General features: G+C 36.4%; 2 protein-coding genes across 3 annotated transcripts in view; both read right to left on the reverse strand.

Annotated features, from left to right (window-relative positions):
* Nucleotides 1–875, reverse strand: part of cyth1a (cytohesin 1a) — a 121,963-nt gene extending 121,088 nt beyond the window's left edge. Inside the window, exon 1 of one of the 2 annotated variants that reach the window (XM_065275152.2) lies at nucleotides 643–874. In XM_065275152.2, coding sequence (XP_065131224.1) covers nucleotides 643–670 — 28 coding nt within the window. In that variant the 5' untranslated portion in view covers nucleotides 671–874. Of the gene's footprint in view, nucleotides 1–642 lie in introns of both variants that reach the window. The other variant, XM_065275153.2, reaches the window with a different exon arrangement.
* Nucleotides 876–15,766: 14,891 nt separating this feature from the next.
* usp36 (ubiquitin specific peptidase 36) overlaps nucleotides 15,767–17,833 on the reverse strand; it is a 136,562-nt gene continuing 134,495 nt past the window's right edge. Inside the window, exons 20-21 of the mRNA XM_065249936.2 lie at nucleotides 17,385–17,510; nucleotides 15,767–17,254 (exon numbers count right to left, since the gene is read on the reverse strand). Of these exons, the coding sequence (XP_065106008.2) occupies nucleotides 17,388–17,510 (123 nt within the window). The 3' untranslated portion in view covers nucleotides 15,767–17,254; nucleotides 17,385–17,387. The remainder of the gene's footprint in view (nucleotides 17,255–17,384; nucleotides 17,511–17,833) is intronic.

The raw sequence follows: 17,833 nt of genomic DNA on the forward strand, positions 1-17,833 counted from the left end.
CTGGGCTCAAACCCATGACCATTGTGTTGCTAACACAATGCTCTACACAGCAAGTGAGCTACAGGATTTTTTTTACAATGAAATCACAGACAAGTAAACATTGTGAGAGAAATTCTCCTACAAGTATATTATTGCACATTAATATGCAGTGCATTGTATTAAACACAAAAACAATTCTTAAAAAAATCACCAAGACAAAGTTAACTTACATATAAACCGAGAAGCCTAACCATTCGTGAATTAAATATTACATTTATCCATCCGCAAAAGCAGCTTTGAAGCATAATGAATCATATACAGAATGCATACAACAATAACAACACCAACTAACAAAAACATACGTATGAAAGGATTCAGCATAAGTATTCGGTTTCATAAGTAAACTTTATATTTTGACACAACGCTGTTTAACTTTTTGTCAATACATGACGGCAAATGACTTTACAACACCAAGTTTAAATAGGCCTACACAAAAAAAACATATAAAAAAATATTGTTGTTTGGGTCTTTAAACGATTGTAAACTAAAATCTACTGTAACTACATATTTACTTTTAATACTGTGGATACAATCCAGAATATAATCATTTAAAAGCAGAAGAGCTACAGTATTATAACTCGCGTGACGAATCTCGACACTCACCGACACCGTCTTCAGATTTCAGCACCATCTCTCTTCTAGTGTAAATAATCCAACAATACGGAGCGATTAATTTAACCTTACCTCAACTATACCTCAATTTTAACTCAACAATAACTCAACTTTAACTCAACATTAACTTAGTTAGAACATGAATTCTGAAAACATAAACTGGTCATTTACGTAACAGTCCCGAGCGGAAGAATCGCAGTTGCTCATCATCGTCATTAAGGGGCGTGTCTTTAACCGTAACGGGCAAATCCGGAACAAACGCATTGCGTCATGACGCTTGCCCCGCCCCGCTACGCCCACGGACCGTGTCTCACCACTACTGTCTGTCTGACAAAAGCCAGCTACGGCACAAGTGTACCCATAACGTTTAACCGTTTAAAAATTTAGGCTACTATTAATATATTTAACAAACCAGACGGGTCCTTTTTTGTTGTCTAAGATGCTTCATTTCCATATAGCAACTTTATTAACCAACATTCAGTGCCAAAACATGCTGTCTATGAACACAGCCACAGTGTTGAGTTTCACCATCCACACCCTGAGCTGTCTATAGAGAGAAACTATCTGTGTGAGGAGAGAGAGAGAGAGCACACTACCAAAACAAATATCCAAGAGTAGCATTTAGCAAAACACATGTGTCTATTTACAGATATAATAAAACAAACTTAACATTAATCTCATATGTGCCTTGAAGATTTGTGTAGATTAGGCTACTTCACTAAAAAAATTACGAAAAGCCGATTGACACACTGTTTCTATAATTTAAGGAAATTAACTGATATTAATTATAGATATTACGCAATTTGGTGGAGTCACACCCCGCCTGTTGTTTTGTCTGTTCAAGTATAAGAAGTACACACACAACACTACATTTAGCTTGTGTTAAGAGTAGATACATTTGACTCCATGAGTCTTTTAGTTTCGTTGACACACTCATGCAGGCGTATTAAATTACAACCCAATCAAAAGAAGAAGAATGGGCACTCTTTATCTCAAATGCTTTAATAAACAAAACTCTTAGAAAACATTAAAGGAAGAGGACACATCTTGTTGAACTACAGAGTCCAGTTCAACACATTCACATCACAGCTGTATCTCTCATACTGTATCCACTGTTTAGCTTTGCTGTAGTTACTTTGAAGACATTGAAAGAAAATAAAAAATCTGTTATTGGATCTTACAATCACTGGAACTTCCCAACTATGATGCAGTACAAAAAATCTGCAATTCATGCCACATGTAAATGAGATGCTTGTGGCTGAGTGGGCCAGAAATCTGATATTTATGTAAATATTATGTAAATGTCAAAGTAGCTTATGAATCACAGCAAACTCAGATCTGTTCAAGAAATCTGTGTAAATAAGTAAATAGTTTCTGTGTAAAATTACAAATGAAATGTAGGAGATATGTTCTGTCAGTAATTGCAATGATGTCCCTAAACTTTATAATTACTTATAAGTCAGCATGTGTTATATTTCGGATTTGTTCTTTTGTTGTTTTATCACAGAGGGGCTGGTACAGCCACAGCTATTTGTGGAATGTTGTTTTTGTTTCTCAAGGCAGTGTCAGGAGCTCTGGAATTTGGCTTTGAGAACGACAGACTATGTCCTGAATGCCTTTACACACATCAAACCTAACTACAGATCCTGACATACCTACTGCATATACCCGCACAACAGACTTAACAATCTGCTGGTTATAGGGTTACAGTATAATGGTGAAGTGTCAACAACGGATCATAACCAGACCTCTGATATAAAGCATTTTAAATGACAGCATCTATAAAAGAATTGGTTGCCGTTGTGTTGTTGTAATGTGAATTCACAATATTAACACTACATTACATTACAACAACACACATAATTTTCACACTTTAATAATATAGTGTGAAAATTATGTCCAAGAATAAATGTGATAAACAGAACAAAAACCAAGAAACAAGGCACCATTGTATAGCATATGACACTAAACAAGACTTAAACAGACATAAAAGAACATAAATAACATTGACAAATCATATGAATATGTTGGTATCTCCAAATAGCTACAAGCCTTATGAAGCTTAAAACATTTGTCCAGCCACATCAGTAGCCAGATCAGAACCTATGTAAGCATGATTTATATGTGCTGATGATGAAATTCACAGGACAAGCCTGAACATCACAAGAACCTACTGAAGTGAGCCACACACTTTACATGCAAAGAATATGCAACAAAGTACTGAACGTGACTCATTTACGTTATGCTGACTGGAGTCATTTTAACGTTATGAATCCAAATGGTAAAAAACTCATTTTTAATCAAACTCAAACTGTATATTCTTTTTAATTTTGCATATTACAATTTATTTAATAACTATTAAAAATTTCAAAATTGTGTACTTTTACTTGAAGTATGTTAATGTCCTTACATATTAAATGTAAAACAAAAACTTGTATTGTAATAGAATAAAAATTATGATAATATGCTTTGGAATGTATGTTTTCCAAAGAAAACAAAGATAAAATACAAATACTTGAAAAAATAAGTTTAAATATAATAATAAGTAGAAAGTTAAACCTCTGCTTGATAGTGACCCTAGCAACTTGTCAACCCACCTGTTGTCTGTGGACGTTGGCATGAACAATCTATTTACTTCTCCTTTCTGTGTTTCTTGGCAGTCTGTAAAATTATAGGTCCGAATTCTTGTTAATCTGTTAGTACAGTCTATCGCACTACAGCAGTTTCTCATTTAGACGCGTTTTCCCTGTGTTTTCGCTGATTTCACTCTATACTTAAATGCTAATGCTCTGTCTTTTGCCACTCAGTGGGCGTAACCGCAGGCACTTTCGCCAAAGGTAAAGTCATATGCATACCCTCTATTAATAATTTAACGTATAGAAGAGGGTGCTAAGTTAAGCCAATGTTGGCTGACTCCCCAGGGTTGGAAAAAACCCCTAGGAGAAATATGGCATCACTTATGAGCTTGCCAATTAAAGAGTTAAAATCATGAAATTTCTGGAAACATTTGGTAGTTTTTATCAGTACTGAGGTTGATTAACAGATCAAATTGCCATCTCAGTGTATACATGCCACACAAATGACAACTATAGGTTTGGGCTTCTTGCACATAGGCATGGTGCACTGAGAACACTAGCTTATGACTTCTGTGGGCGCAAATGCCTTGTTGATGCCAAAGGTCAGAGAAGAATGGCCAGCCTGGTTTGAGCTGATAGAAAGGCAACAGTAACTCAAATAACCACTCGTTACAACCGAGATATACAGAAGAGCATCTCTGAACGCACAACACTTCCAACCTTGAGGCGGATGGGCTACAGCAGAAGAAGACCACACCGGGTGCCACTCCTGAGAGCTAAGAACAGAAAACTAAGGCTACATGTCGCACAGGCTCACCAAAATTGGACAATAGAAGATTGGAAAAACTTGCCTGGTCTGATGAGTCTTGATTTCTGCTGCGACATTCAATAGAGTCAGAATTTGGCGTCAACAACATGAAGCATGGATCCATCCTGCCTTGTATCAACGGTTCAGGCTGTTGGTGGCGGTGTAATGGTGTGGGATGTTGTTAATAATCCTTTAGGTGAATGTATATGTCCCTTTCTGCAGAATTGGTTGAAACTGCACATCCCAAAATGCAAATTTAAAAAAATATTTAAGTTTTTAAATGTCAGGTGCTAATATCTATTGAAACCCACAATATTTAAAATATCATTAAGATTAATATTATATATATTAGGGAAAACATTGTAGCTACGCAAGCAGCCACCACTCTACCCAATAGTACACTTAACACTAGATTACCATACGAACATCTTGAGTCATTTAAAGCTACTACAAAAGAAGAGCTCTCTAAATTAGTAACGTCATCCAAATCATCGTCCTTTATATTAGACCCCGTTCCCACAAAATTACTCAAAGAGGTTTTCCCCTAGAGTATCAAACTCAGTACTAAATATCTTTAACTCATCACTAGAATTAGGCTACGTTCCAACAGCTTTCAAACTAGCAGTTATTAGACCGCTCATTAAAAAACCACACCTTGACCAGGGTGATCTTAATAGACCAATCTCAAATCTCCCTTTTCTTTCTAAAATATTAGAAAAAGTAGTGACAAGCCAGCTACGCACATTCTTAGCAAATAATAGTACGTATGAAAAGTTCCAATCAGGATTCAGGCCCACCTCCATAGCACAGAGACAGCACTGCTTAGAATGACAAATGACCTACTATTAACATGCGATCGTGGTGAAATCTCACTCCTTATATTATTAGACCTTAGTGGAGCCTTTGACACAATAGATCACACAATCTTACTCAATAGGTTAGAAAACTATGTTGGCATAAGTGGTCAGATCGTATCTAACCAATTGCTATCACTTTATGTAAATGATGAGGAGTCATATCACTCCCTGGTAGTATGACCACATAAGTCCAATTCTGGCATCTTTACACTGGCTACCAGTTAAATATCGCATACAATTTAAAATATTACTAATCACCTACAAAGCCTTAAATGGCCTAGCACCCTCATATCTTAGAGAATTACTATCAGAATACATCCATCACGTGCACTGTGGTCGCAAGATTCTGGTCTCTTAATTATCCCTAAAATATCAAAAGTGTCTAAAGGTGGCAGATCCTTTTCCTACTTAGCCCCCAAGCTTTGGAATGATTTACCAACTGATATCCAAGAATCAGATACAGTAGATACCTTTAAATCTAGACTTAAAACTTTTCTCTTTAACAAGGCATTCACATAATTTGTTTTAGTAAAGGTACTCATCTCACAATAGCTAGTTTGTACAACCTAATAAATAAATAAATTAAAACCTAATTTTCGTCAACACTTCAAAGCATGGTAGATTAGTAGTTGGTTGAGTCTTAGGGTGGTCATGGCGCAGTGGATAAGACACACGCCTTTGGTGTGAGAGACCGGGTTCGAATCCACTGTGATACACGCTTGTGTCCCTGAGCAAGACACTTAACCCCTAGTTGCTCCAGAGGCGTGCGACCTCTGACATCTATAGCAAGTGTAAGTCGCTGAATAAGTAAGTTAATTTGGCACATATGGTCGGGTTGCGTTTTTGGCTTTTATCCATGATCTTGAAAATAGAATGTCATACAGAACCGTTTGCCACTGTACGTTAGTGGGGCAGTGGGGCTTCTGGCCTTAGTCAAACGAGTTTCTGTTTCCGTTCTAAAGATCAGATGGGAAGCTCCATAAATAGACTCACCCTGGGCCCACAAATTTGCTAAAATCTTCAACTATAGGTAATACACTTAGGGGCCAGTCACACCAAAAGCGTTAATGGCAGTTGCAGGCGCCTTTTTTGAATGATATTCTATGGGCAGGGAGCGTTTGTGCGCTGTTTATGCCCGCTGAGCGCCTTGCGGTTTTTGCCGCCGGCCGCAGCAAGGGCCTTTGAAGGAAGGCTGAGAGCGGAGAAGCACCCGACGTCATTCGCGTCTTTCCATTGTCCAATCGAATGAGGGGAGAGGCGGGCCTTACGTTGTGGTGAGGGAAGTTTACAGTTACTTTGACGAACGGACTACACTCGCTCACTCTCTCTTGCATGTTTGTGCACCTCTCATCCTCAAACAAGGTCAGAGCAAGCGCCCTCTTTTTAAAGTTTCTGCTAATATGACAGTTAACAGCAAAAGAGCGACCACGCTTCAATATTTGATTGACAAGACAGCTGACTCTGTGGTTGCTTAGCACAGAGGTGGAAAGAGTAATAAAATATTGTACTCAAGTAAAAGTAAAGTTACTTTAATAATATTTTACTTAAGTAAAAGTAAAGTTACTGGTTTAAAAATCTACTCAAGTAAAAGTAAAAAGTAAGTCATTTTAACTTTACTCAGAGTAAAAGTTACTTTTTTACAGCGGGGAGAGGTGGAGGATTCTAGTATAGTTCAAAAACGACAAGGGAATATAAATCTCAAACTAGTTGTTTTTAATTGTAGGAACATCTTTACAATTAAAGTGCAATAACAAAAAGTTAATAAAAAGCTTTTTAAACATTTATGGAATTTTTTAATGATTTTTACAGGTGAGTTATATGCAAAAATTATATGAGGTCAGCAGCTACCCAGCCAACATTGATATGTGGGCCCCACGTGGGTCCCATCTGGGCAGCATGGGTTACATGTGGGCATGGGCTTCACATGGGCAATATACTGTATGTGGGTCCCATGTGGGTTTCCCCATGGGCCCCATTTGGGTTTTTCCATGTGGGATAATAATGTGAGGCCCTCATGGCACCTATGTGGGCAAAACATTTTTATGCTTGAAATACATCTTTATACATTTACAATCTTAAAATAATAACTTTTGGTTGATAGTCACTTTTAAACAAAGAGCAAATAATATAACAGATATGATTTGATCAGTATAAAACATTTTAAATAAAAATTAATTATTTTTTACATTTAATTAACATTGATATGTGGGCCTGACGTGGGTCCCATATAGGCAACATGGGTTTCATGTGGCCATGGGCTTAACATGGGCAATATATATGGGTCCCATGTGGTTTGGCTATGTGGGTCCCATATAGGTGTGCCCATGTTGGATGATAATATGGGACCCATATGGGAAATATGTGGGCAAAATAATTTCATGCTTAAAATACATTTTATATACATTTAAACTCTTTAAATTATTGCTTTTGGTTGATAGTCACTTTTATACAAAGAGCAAATAATATCACAGATAGGATATGATCAGTATAAAACATTTAAAAAAAAAGCATTATTGTTTACATTTAATTGTGATATTTGTAATGTTTACCTGCCAATTATTAATTTTAATTTGCACAACTGAGCATGAGTGAAAATAAGAAATGTCAGAAAGTTCATCAGTTTGTTAGTGTGTTAATTAAAGAAATGTTTCAAACATTCTGGAAGGAGTCTGATTAGTGGAGTCAGGTGTTTCATATAAGGAGACCTGCTCACTGCTATGACACATTACGCTTGACAAAGTAGTCCTGCTTCAAATGTTTTTAATTGTGATTTTTTTTCACATAATATAATATCATATTTTAAATAATCTTTGCTAAAATAGGCAGACTTTTAAAATTACAACTATAAAGATGATAAACATTTAAACTACAAGAATTTCTGCTCAGGCGCAAGGATACAGTTTCTACCGGAGCAGCAGGAGTCTCTCACAACTGTTACACTTGTAATTTATCCTGAGTTGTGTTTTAAGAAAATGTAATACTACAGTGCAAGTTCACGAACTGCACAGGGATGAATCAAAGCAAACGTGCAATGACATTTAATGAGTTTGGCTGTGGATGCTTTGGAAGTTCTTCATAAAACATTTGAGCAAAGATTAATTGATGATCAGAAGACCATCTCCAGAAGAGTGAGCAATGTTTGTGTTGTTTTTGAGTTCAAAGTATTTTAAGAGTTTGACTTCTTTCAATGCTTATTTTAAGTGTTATGTTAAATTGTTAGTCATTACCTGCATTAGCAGTTTTGAAATGTTGATGATTATTTTAGCATTGAAAGTGTTATAAATTGACAATAAAGTATTTTCATATATTGAACCTTTACCGTTTTTTAATTTGATTTCTCATATTGCACCTCCTTCATGTTTTGTGATGTTACAGATGAATGAAATGTTGAATATTTATGCTTAAAACTGATACTTACCGAACTGAAATTATTTAGTTTTTATTGGTTTTCAATTTAAAACAAATATATTATTTAAGTAAATTACAATAAAGCATTAAAAGTATAATTATTACATAATAATGGACCAGTCCAGTACCCATTAAAAAGCCATACTGGGCCCTGGTAAATAATGTGGGCTTCATTAGGTGGGGCCAATATGGGCCCCACATTAGCCCCACTTAGTTTCTATATCAAATTCATGTGGGCAACCCACGTGGGGCCATAGTGGAACCCATGGAAAAAGCCATATAGGGCCCACCAGAGTCGTATAATAACAGAGTTACGAAACGCTTTGATCTCGCCGCCGCGCGATCACGTGATTCATGTAACGTTCTACAGTTCCAAACCAAGCAGGGCTGTCAATCTGTTTGCATAGGTTTTCAGCTATTTTAGGTAAATATTAGCTTGTAATGGGAATTGATCACTATACTTACTATGTTTATAACGTTTTTTTACTAGGGAGTGATGGAAATACAGTAAATCAGTTAATAAAGATAAACAGTTAATTGTGACCCAAAGATAACTGTGGTTATCGATACCAACTACAGCAACACAGTTTATCTTTTATTTTTGTAGCAAAATATGGCTATATAAATGGCTATCAATCTGCTAAAAACATAATTCCTACACTTTTACTATATTAAAATCACAAAAAAAGATCTATTTGTAACAGTGAAGCATAACAGAAACACACTAAGTTTATTTATAGTACACACTAAATGTTAATATAATCATACGTGATTTTCGAGGATACATCACTCGTATTACTTACCAAACACAATGAAACACATAGCAGCATTGTGAAGCAGTGTGACTTTCTTATAAGGCATATAGCTTGTCGCTGTTGCCCCCTAGTGTTACTCGTAATATATAAAAAAGATAAGTATAAAGTAGATGGCCACCAGTAATAAAATATTAAACCATTAAATCTATATTATTCACACATTATACACAACTCATTAATATATAAAATTTTTACTAGTTATTATTAACAATAATCATTACCTACAGCAGAGTTCATAAAATATCACTGTTGACTATATTAATGAAATGTCCGAAAATGTAAAGAGAAACGGTAATTTCATCGATTTACCAGCAGGTGCCATTGAAATGAATGGGCTTCAGTGCTGCGTTTGGAACTATGCATCACTACCGGTCACTACATGAAACGCTGTTACTTCCGCATTTCATTCTTACAACGGACGTCTATGTGAGTGTCGTAACTCTATTATTATACGAGTCTGGGGCCCACATAGGAAGCCCATATGGGGCCCACATGGGCCCCACCTTGCAATGTTGGCTGGGTAGTAAGTAAAATGACTATAGTAAGGTTGTAATTGATGTATTGCTGGTAACATACATTATTTTATTAAACTATAGTTTAAATGAGCATATAGATATAATGAGATGAGTGCCATGGCTATATACTTCCTTTACACATTTATTGTCTTCTTGCTTCCCTGACCTGGGTACCTGATGTCAGACCTTTATCTTCTTTCACTCTCTCTATGTCTATCTCTCTCTTATGTCTAATGACATCTCGAGGAAGTTCTGAAGTTGTGTTTGACTTGAAGCGAAGCTGCTAGACCTCTAAAGATAATGCGCATGGTGTTAAAAACGCATCGTGCAAATGAGCGGTAAAAACCTGGTTGGCAATTTCGTACTCGAGCATGAATTCTACTTTTCATATGAAAGAAACAATCGCTTCGCGTTCGTGGAAAGTGGTCGCTTAAATATGGCCAGAGGTTTCTTTCATAAGAATTGAATTGAGGTGGGTCTGCATAAGCACGCACCCGTCTCGTCCTTCTCCATGGTTTTTTTGCGCGTTCCCCCGCCCATTAATCATCCGTTGCGCGTCTTTATCACCTTGCTTTTTTAAAATATTTTTTTACTCAGTAACGGATATGATTTAAAATGTAGCGAAGTACAATACTTTAAACAAAACATACTTAAGTAAAAGTAAAAGTACAGATTTTAAAATATACTCAATTACAGTAACGTGAGTAAATGTAATTCGTTACTTTCCACCTCTGGCTTAGCAATATAAAAAGCAGCGTCTCACTGCTCTTTTTAAAAAAGCGTTTTGAAGCGTTTAAAGCGCGGATGGTGTGATTAGCCCCTTAAGCAGCAATAGTTAGCCTCTTTGGAACCAAGCTGACTTAAACCACATCACTGTGTGACAATTGCATTACATGTGAACGGCCCCTACGCTAATAGGATTTTGTTTCTCTCTCCCTGTCTCGTCCTCGATCCGAGGACACTGAGACAAACAGACCCAGTTCCGGTAAATGTGAAGGTCGGACCATCCCTGATTTACTAGCCTTCCTTCAACGTGATGCCCAGCTGATGCCTGACCAACGACCACCGGCAGAACCCGTTTAATCTCCCCTTACTCGTTTCCATATGTGCAGTATACGTATTTTCTGTTTTTCGATTTTCTGTGCTTCTATTAATGTAAAGCTGCTTTGAAACAATTACCAATTGTGAAAAGCGCTATATAAATAAAATTGAATTGAATTCACAGATTATGGAGGAGTGGTGTTTATTGCATTTAGGAAAAAAAGATGACAGAATAACATGGCGGATATTGGATTTGTGTAAAATTAAGAATTTACTTTTTAATACTGACCTGATATAATACTGATTTTGGTGGTTACTTATTTTTTTTAAATGGCATTTAACCAAACTCTTCATACATATATAATTTGTTATAGTGTGTGTGTACCTGGTAATTATCACGTTGTAGGGACCAGTTGTCCCCACAAAGATAGGAATACCAGTATTTTTGTGACATTTTGATGTCCCCATGAGGAAACAAGCTTATAAATCAAACAGGATGATGTTTCTTGAAAATGTGAAGGAGAAGGGTTTCTGTGATGGTTGGGGTTAGGGAATGGGGTAGGTAAGGGGAATAGAATATACAGTTTTTATGGTATAAAATGCATTACGTCTATGGAATGTCCCCACAAAACATGGAAACCAGAATGTGTGTGTGTGTGTGTGTATTGTGATGTAGCATACAAAGCTCATGTTAAATAAATACACAAGAGAGTTTGGCAAGTCCTTTATTTTTTGTTTTGCTTAAGAGGCAGTCACATGGAAGATGCACATTCCATGTTAACTGCTAGCAACATTAAGCATACAATGTAAAGGTAAATCTATCAAACATGTTTGTGTAGGAATGTAAATGTTTCTATGTCTTACCGGTGCTGGAAAGGCCTAAAAAGGAGTGCCAGTTTTATATCATCTTGAAGGGGAGGAGATACCCAATTAAGCATGCATGGAGTATAATGTGCTGTGTGTTTATGTTTTGGTGATCTAATAAAGGATAATGCCTTTAGTTCCATGTAAACCTTGTATTGGTGTGACCTGTAAAATGGAATAATCTGTGATGTGAAAAATATAGTTTTATAACAAATGGAATGTTATGATTGGTCCGTTTGAATGTGAAGGGCAGGAACTAAGAGTATAAAAGAACCAAGAAAATGGTGAAGAGAAAGAGGGGTGTTTGTTGGAACAGTAGCCAATGATTTGTTTAATCCCTTTTTTGTGGTTAATTATGTGTTGAGTTTTACTTTGAAGTTTCCTTTGTTTGATTATTTTGTTTTGTTTGTTTAATGTAGATTTTTCAAGTGATATTTCGCCTCGGCACCTAAATATTTTTTTTCCTTGGACTATGTGGACTTTTGCCTGTTTTTTTTTGCTTTTTTGCCACTGCATTGACCATCTTACCGCATATGTATTTTTGCTGCTAAAAAAAGCTATTTTTTGTTTCATCTAACCATAGAACATTTAAAAAGTAACTAACACTACTGGAACTTCAAACAGGATGGGTTCTAAGGTCAGATGAAACAAAAGTTTTTTTTTTAGCAGCAAACACTCAACATTAGTTTGGTGCACACAGGGGTGAAATGTACCCCATGTGTACAATGAAATATACTGGTTTATCTTTAATGTTGTGGGCCTATTATTCTGCTGGAAGTCCTGGATATCTTGATCAGATACATGGCATCATGGATTCTATGAAATACCAAACGGATAAAAAATTAAAACCTGACTGTCGCTGTTTGAAATATATAATAGGCCATGGTTGGATCTTCCTCCAGGGCAATGATCCAAAACAAACATCAAAACCAACACAAAAATGAGTCACTGAGCACAAAATGAAGCTTCTGCAATGACAATCCCAGTCCCCTGCCCTGAACAGTAAACAAAATTAGTGGGATGAACTGAAGAGAAGCAGCACCAACATGGAGCTGGAATCTGAAGGCTCTGGAGAGATTCTGTATGAAGGAATGGTCTCTTATCTCATCAGGTGTTCTCCAAACTCATCAGGGATTATAGCTGAAGACTCAGAGCTGTTCTCTTGGGATAAGGAGGTTGCAAAAATTATTGAGTAAAAGTGTATGATTTATTGTGAGCAGAGTGTATTAGAGAAAAATATTTCTCTCATAATGAGATTATGCCCCCATTTAAAATTATTTTTCTCCAATAAAAGGTTGGATTTCTGTAGATTTTTTAAATAAAAGATCAAAAGTATTAATGCAGATTTATTTTCACAGCCTTCTTTGATCATATTAACAAACGGTATAAATAATTTTGAGCACGACTGTATACACACGTATACAGTGCACAGAATAAATGAGTACACCCACTTTGAAAATTAAGATTTTTCTCCATTTGTTAGTAAATATGAGACCAATTTGCTCTATTTTTATATATAAATATTTTGTATGGCCTCCATTATTATTTTTTTAAACAGCACTAAATCTTCTAGACATTAAATAAACAAGTTGACAACATACAGTTACATTTTTTATTCTCCGTTCTTGAACAATGGCCACCTTCAGATCCTGGATGCTGGATGGAGAATGACATTCTGCTTGTCTTTTCAGAACTCCCCATACTGAATCACTTTTACCCTGTGCTTCTTCTAAAATAAATTAGTGACCTTAGATGTGTGTTTTGGGTCACAGTCATGTTAAAAGATTGCCCGTTGATCAGGGGCACAGAGTGATGGTAGCATCTTCTCTTTAAGTATTTCACAGTACATCTGTGTATTCATGATGTTGTCTATAAAATTGAACTCTCCGACACCTGCAGCACTCATGCAAGCCCCTGAAGAACACTGCCACCACCATGCTTTACTGTTTGTACCATGCATTTTTCATTGTACTCCTCACCCTTGCCACACCATAAAGTTTGGAACACCTCAGAGCCTCAAAGATTAATCTCCGTCTCATAACTCAAGTATAGAGAGGTAGAGACCCAATAGTCTTTACCTTTCTCAATATGAGCTCTAGCAAAAGGCTTTTTGTGCATTGGCTTTACCAGTGGCTTCCTCTATCAATGACAGCCATACATGCCTCTCCTTTGCACTGTATGTCCGTCATGTGGTGTCATGGGAAACACCCCAGATTGACTTTTAATGATTTAGCCAACTGTGCTGAATTTGCATGATTTTTTTTAAAAATCTCTCATCACAAAACACTCTTGACGAGGTGTTAACTTTAGTGGATGTCCTGGACATCGCAGAGAGCTTCCCACAAGTCCATCCTTTTTTAATTTTTGGATCCCTTTTGTGACAGTATTCAAACTTATTAGCAATGCTTAACCAATTATCTTGAAACCTTGACCATTTTGTGCAAAGAAATTATTTTATTTCTCATGTCTTGAGACATTTCTTTACCATGTGGTGCTATTCTGTCACCATTACATGGGAGTGGATTTTCTCTCTTAAATAGCACTCTCAATTACCAAGGCTGCGTTCAGCCCCGACAAAAGGTTGCACAACATTTAATAAACAGAAACAGTGATGCGTTGAACACCCTGTTGTGATGATGCAACAGTTTCAATGACGGTAGCTGAGAGGCCATTCTTTGTGTTCTTTTTTAAATGTTCCTGATGAAATTGTCATGTGTGTTTAATACTGTAAAATACCCCTAATGTTACAGTTACTGACCTTGCCGTCCAGAATGAAAGACAACATTCCAACTTAAACACAGTGGGCGAGCTGTCTCTTTAGTACCGCGTGGTTTATATACATCTTGCCGCTGATTGGGCCGACATTTCTGACACACCCACCAAACAAGAGAAAACACATCTAAAACCTGTTGCACACAGTTTCCAGGAAACATGTCGTTCAACCCGGAAACCATCGCAAAACGTTGAACGTGCCCCAGTTATCCTGTGGCCACCTGTGTGATGATTAATTATATTCATCATTTCCTAGTAAATTCCTGTTAATTACACTTTATTTAATTTTTTTGCTTACATATTCATCAGGGTGTACTCATTTTTGCAACACCTGATTTGATAAAAATTAGTTATTTTTTAATCCTAAAGATGGTCAGTGACTTTCATTCTTTTGTTAATAAAAATAAATGTTAAATAAAACTATTTTGTAAAAAAGAAAGGACATTTGTCTCATCTTTACTAACAATGGAGAAAAATCTTCATTTTCAAAGGGGGTGTACTCATACATACACATACATATACATGTACACACACACACACACACACACACACACACACACACACACACACACACACACACACACACACACACACACACACACACACACACACACACATATATAAAAATACACATATACATATACATACACACACACATATATATATAGGGTGCACAGTCCACAGTTCATCAGATGATTACTGGGGTCCATCAGGGATCAGTGCTTGGTCCACTTCTTTTCTCCATCTACACAACATCCTTAGGACCTATCATAAAGGCACATGGCTTCTCCTACCACTGCTATGCGGATGAATGACACCCAGATCTTTTTCCTCATTTCACAGATTTGTGTTATACAACATTAGGAAGATATGGCCATATCTTATGGAGCATGCTGCACAACTTTTGATCCAAGCCCTGGTCTAAGGCAATGCCTTCTTTCAGGCCTTCCTGTAAGGTCTATTAAACCAATGCAATTAGTTCAGAACGCACCAGCTTGGCATCCTCTTCCAGGAGCCCAAAAGAGCTTATGTAATGCTGCTCTTCATCTCTCTCCACTGGCTACCGTTTGGAGCACATATCAGGTACAAGTCTCAGAACTACTACTCACAAAACTTCACTCGGATCGCACCGGCATACTTTCACACCTTCAAACACTCCTATAACCCATCCAGAACCTTACAATCAGCAAATGAGTGATGTCTTGTGTTACCTTCACACAGGGGCCCTAAATCACGTTCCTGCTCATTTCCTTCACTTCTCCCTGCTGGTGGAATGACCTTCCAATTGCAATCCGGTCCACCACATCTCTTGAAACATTCAAAAACCAATTAAAAACGCATCTCTTAAAAAATACTTGACAGATATACTTTTTCTATCTACAGGTATTGTTTCAGAATAGTGAAAACTTGTATCTTATTACATGCACTTTTTTATGGCAACTAAAAGAAAATAATAGAATTTTTTTCACAAAAGTCACAACTTTATTGCACCATTATATCTATATTTATGTATTTGAAATACTGAACGACTTCTCTTTATCAGAAAAGACATTAGATACAGAACCATGACTGTGTTCTTTAGATGTCAGTGCCAGAAACAGAGAGATTAAACCGAACAGATCATAAAGTCTGACAACATTATCATCCATGAGCTTCAAGTCTTCGCAACAATAAAAACATTTCCCACATATAATTCAACAAACATTTTATACATTACGCTTTCATTTATTAATGTGCATTAACAACACATCTTTGTAAGAATAATTTGTAATATATTCTAATCCAATTTAATAAAAAAAAATCAAATCCAAGGCATCTTTTCTTAAACTGAAAGATTCAAGGAAAGGATGATGGCAATTAACAAGATGGATGATGGGGATCACAGAGAGGAAAAGGTACACTGTACAATCTTCTTAATGTTGTTTAGCTCCTATGGTTTAATTTGTGTAGAAACATTGAAATAATTTCACAACGGTACAGTTAACAGACATGGATGCTTGGTCAACGGCAAATGAGGTGCTGACTGAATGAAGAGACAGAGAGGAAGTTTGGTAGTCCCTGGATTAAACCCTTTAAGGAATTGCTGTCCATGGAATCGATGAAGTTGCATAGAGTAGAAAAGAGATGCAGGAAGACAACAAATCAGCTTTCCACTGATAATGGAAAACTCCAGTATTAGGAAATTTAGCCCTCCTGGCAAAAACACAGTGCTTTGTGTTAAGTCCCAAGGATTTTTTTCTTGCATGGATGATGTATATTGCATTGTTATATGCAGCACTGTGCATAAAAGAACCCACAATCTGACCGAAAGTGGAGACACTTTAATAAAAAGATTTCTTATACTGTCATAAAAACCACAAAAGACCAAAGACAACGATGTGTAGAAATCAATCCACAAAATAAAATAAATCAAAGGCAATACTTGATTGCAATGTCCAGTAAAAAACACCAGGACCATGAGTCTGTGGCAAATAAAAACAACATCACACAATTCATTCAGTCACATCTCTCTATAACACTAGCTGGACTTAATTCGCTCAAACATCACAAAGTTATAGTGAGCAGAAGTATGGACACATGGGGATGCATTTAATTCAGACAAATTATCCTCTTTGTTTTAAGAAGTTTTTTTTAACCAGTTTTTCTTAAGAGTCAGGTCAGATTACCCAGGGTCAGCAAGAATTATAACATCCCAATGAGCTGCCACTTTTCCTTCTCTAGAGTCTTTCTTATCTAGACTAAATGAGCTGACAGACACTGCATTATTCTTCAGCATCTAAGATGAACATCATTTACTATCATCATAATGCCAGTATTAGTGGTGTATGTTTTCGATTTTAAACAGTGACTATAAAGTCTCAGGAGACGACCTCAGTCATAGATCACAGTACTGCAGCTTTTTTCATCCAAAACACCAACCAATCTGAACAGGATCCATGTTTTACACCTACAAAACACATGTCATTAACATTTGTATGTACTACTGTAATATTATATGGCTTACTTTATATATTTATATATGAATGGATTATATTCATTAAAGCAAAATGCAGATGTTTGCTAAAGATGGACTGGACCTTTCAGTGTCGATATCTTAGTCTGCCTCTTCCTGTAACCGACCACTTGTTACGATGCTCTTGGATCTGCTGGAAGACATTTTTGTTCCTTCTCTTCTCCTTTTTATATTTTTTCATTTTCTTTACCTATCAAAGAGAAGCGAAAATCAGTTTTATAAACATTAAGCTTTGTCTGTGAAACTGGGGAAAGGTAAAGGAGTAGTCCACTTTAAAGATGGGTCCATTGATTTTTTATAGTAGTAAAAAATCCTATGGTAAGTCAATGGGCCCAATCTATAGAGTGGACTAGTCCTTTAAGACTAGTTTTAGACTAAGACACATGTTTGAGCTCTCTCAACTGACAATAACTTACACTAACAGATTTAAAATGATTTCTCAAGATACACACCACTAAGGCATGTTTATAAAAGATGAATTATCTAGACCAGTATTATGGGCTATAACATTTA

This window comes from Paramisgurnus dabryanus, chromosome 3 (assembly GCF_030506205.2).
Source record: "Paramisgurnus dabryanus chromosome 3, PD_genome_1.1, whole genome shotgun sequence".
Taxonomy (NCBI): domain Eukaryota; kingdom Metazoa; phylum Chordata; class Actinopteri; order Cypriniformes; family Cobitidae; genus Paramisgurnus; species Paramisgurnus dabryanus.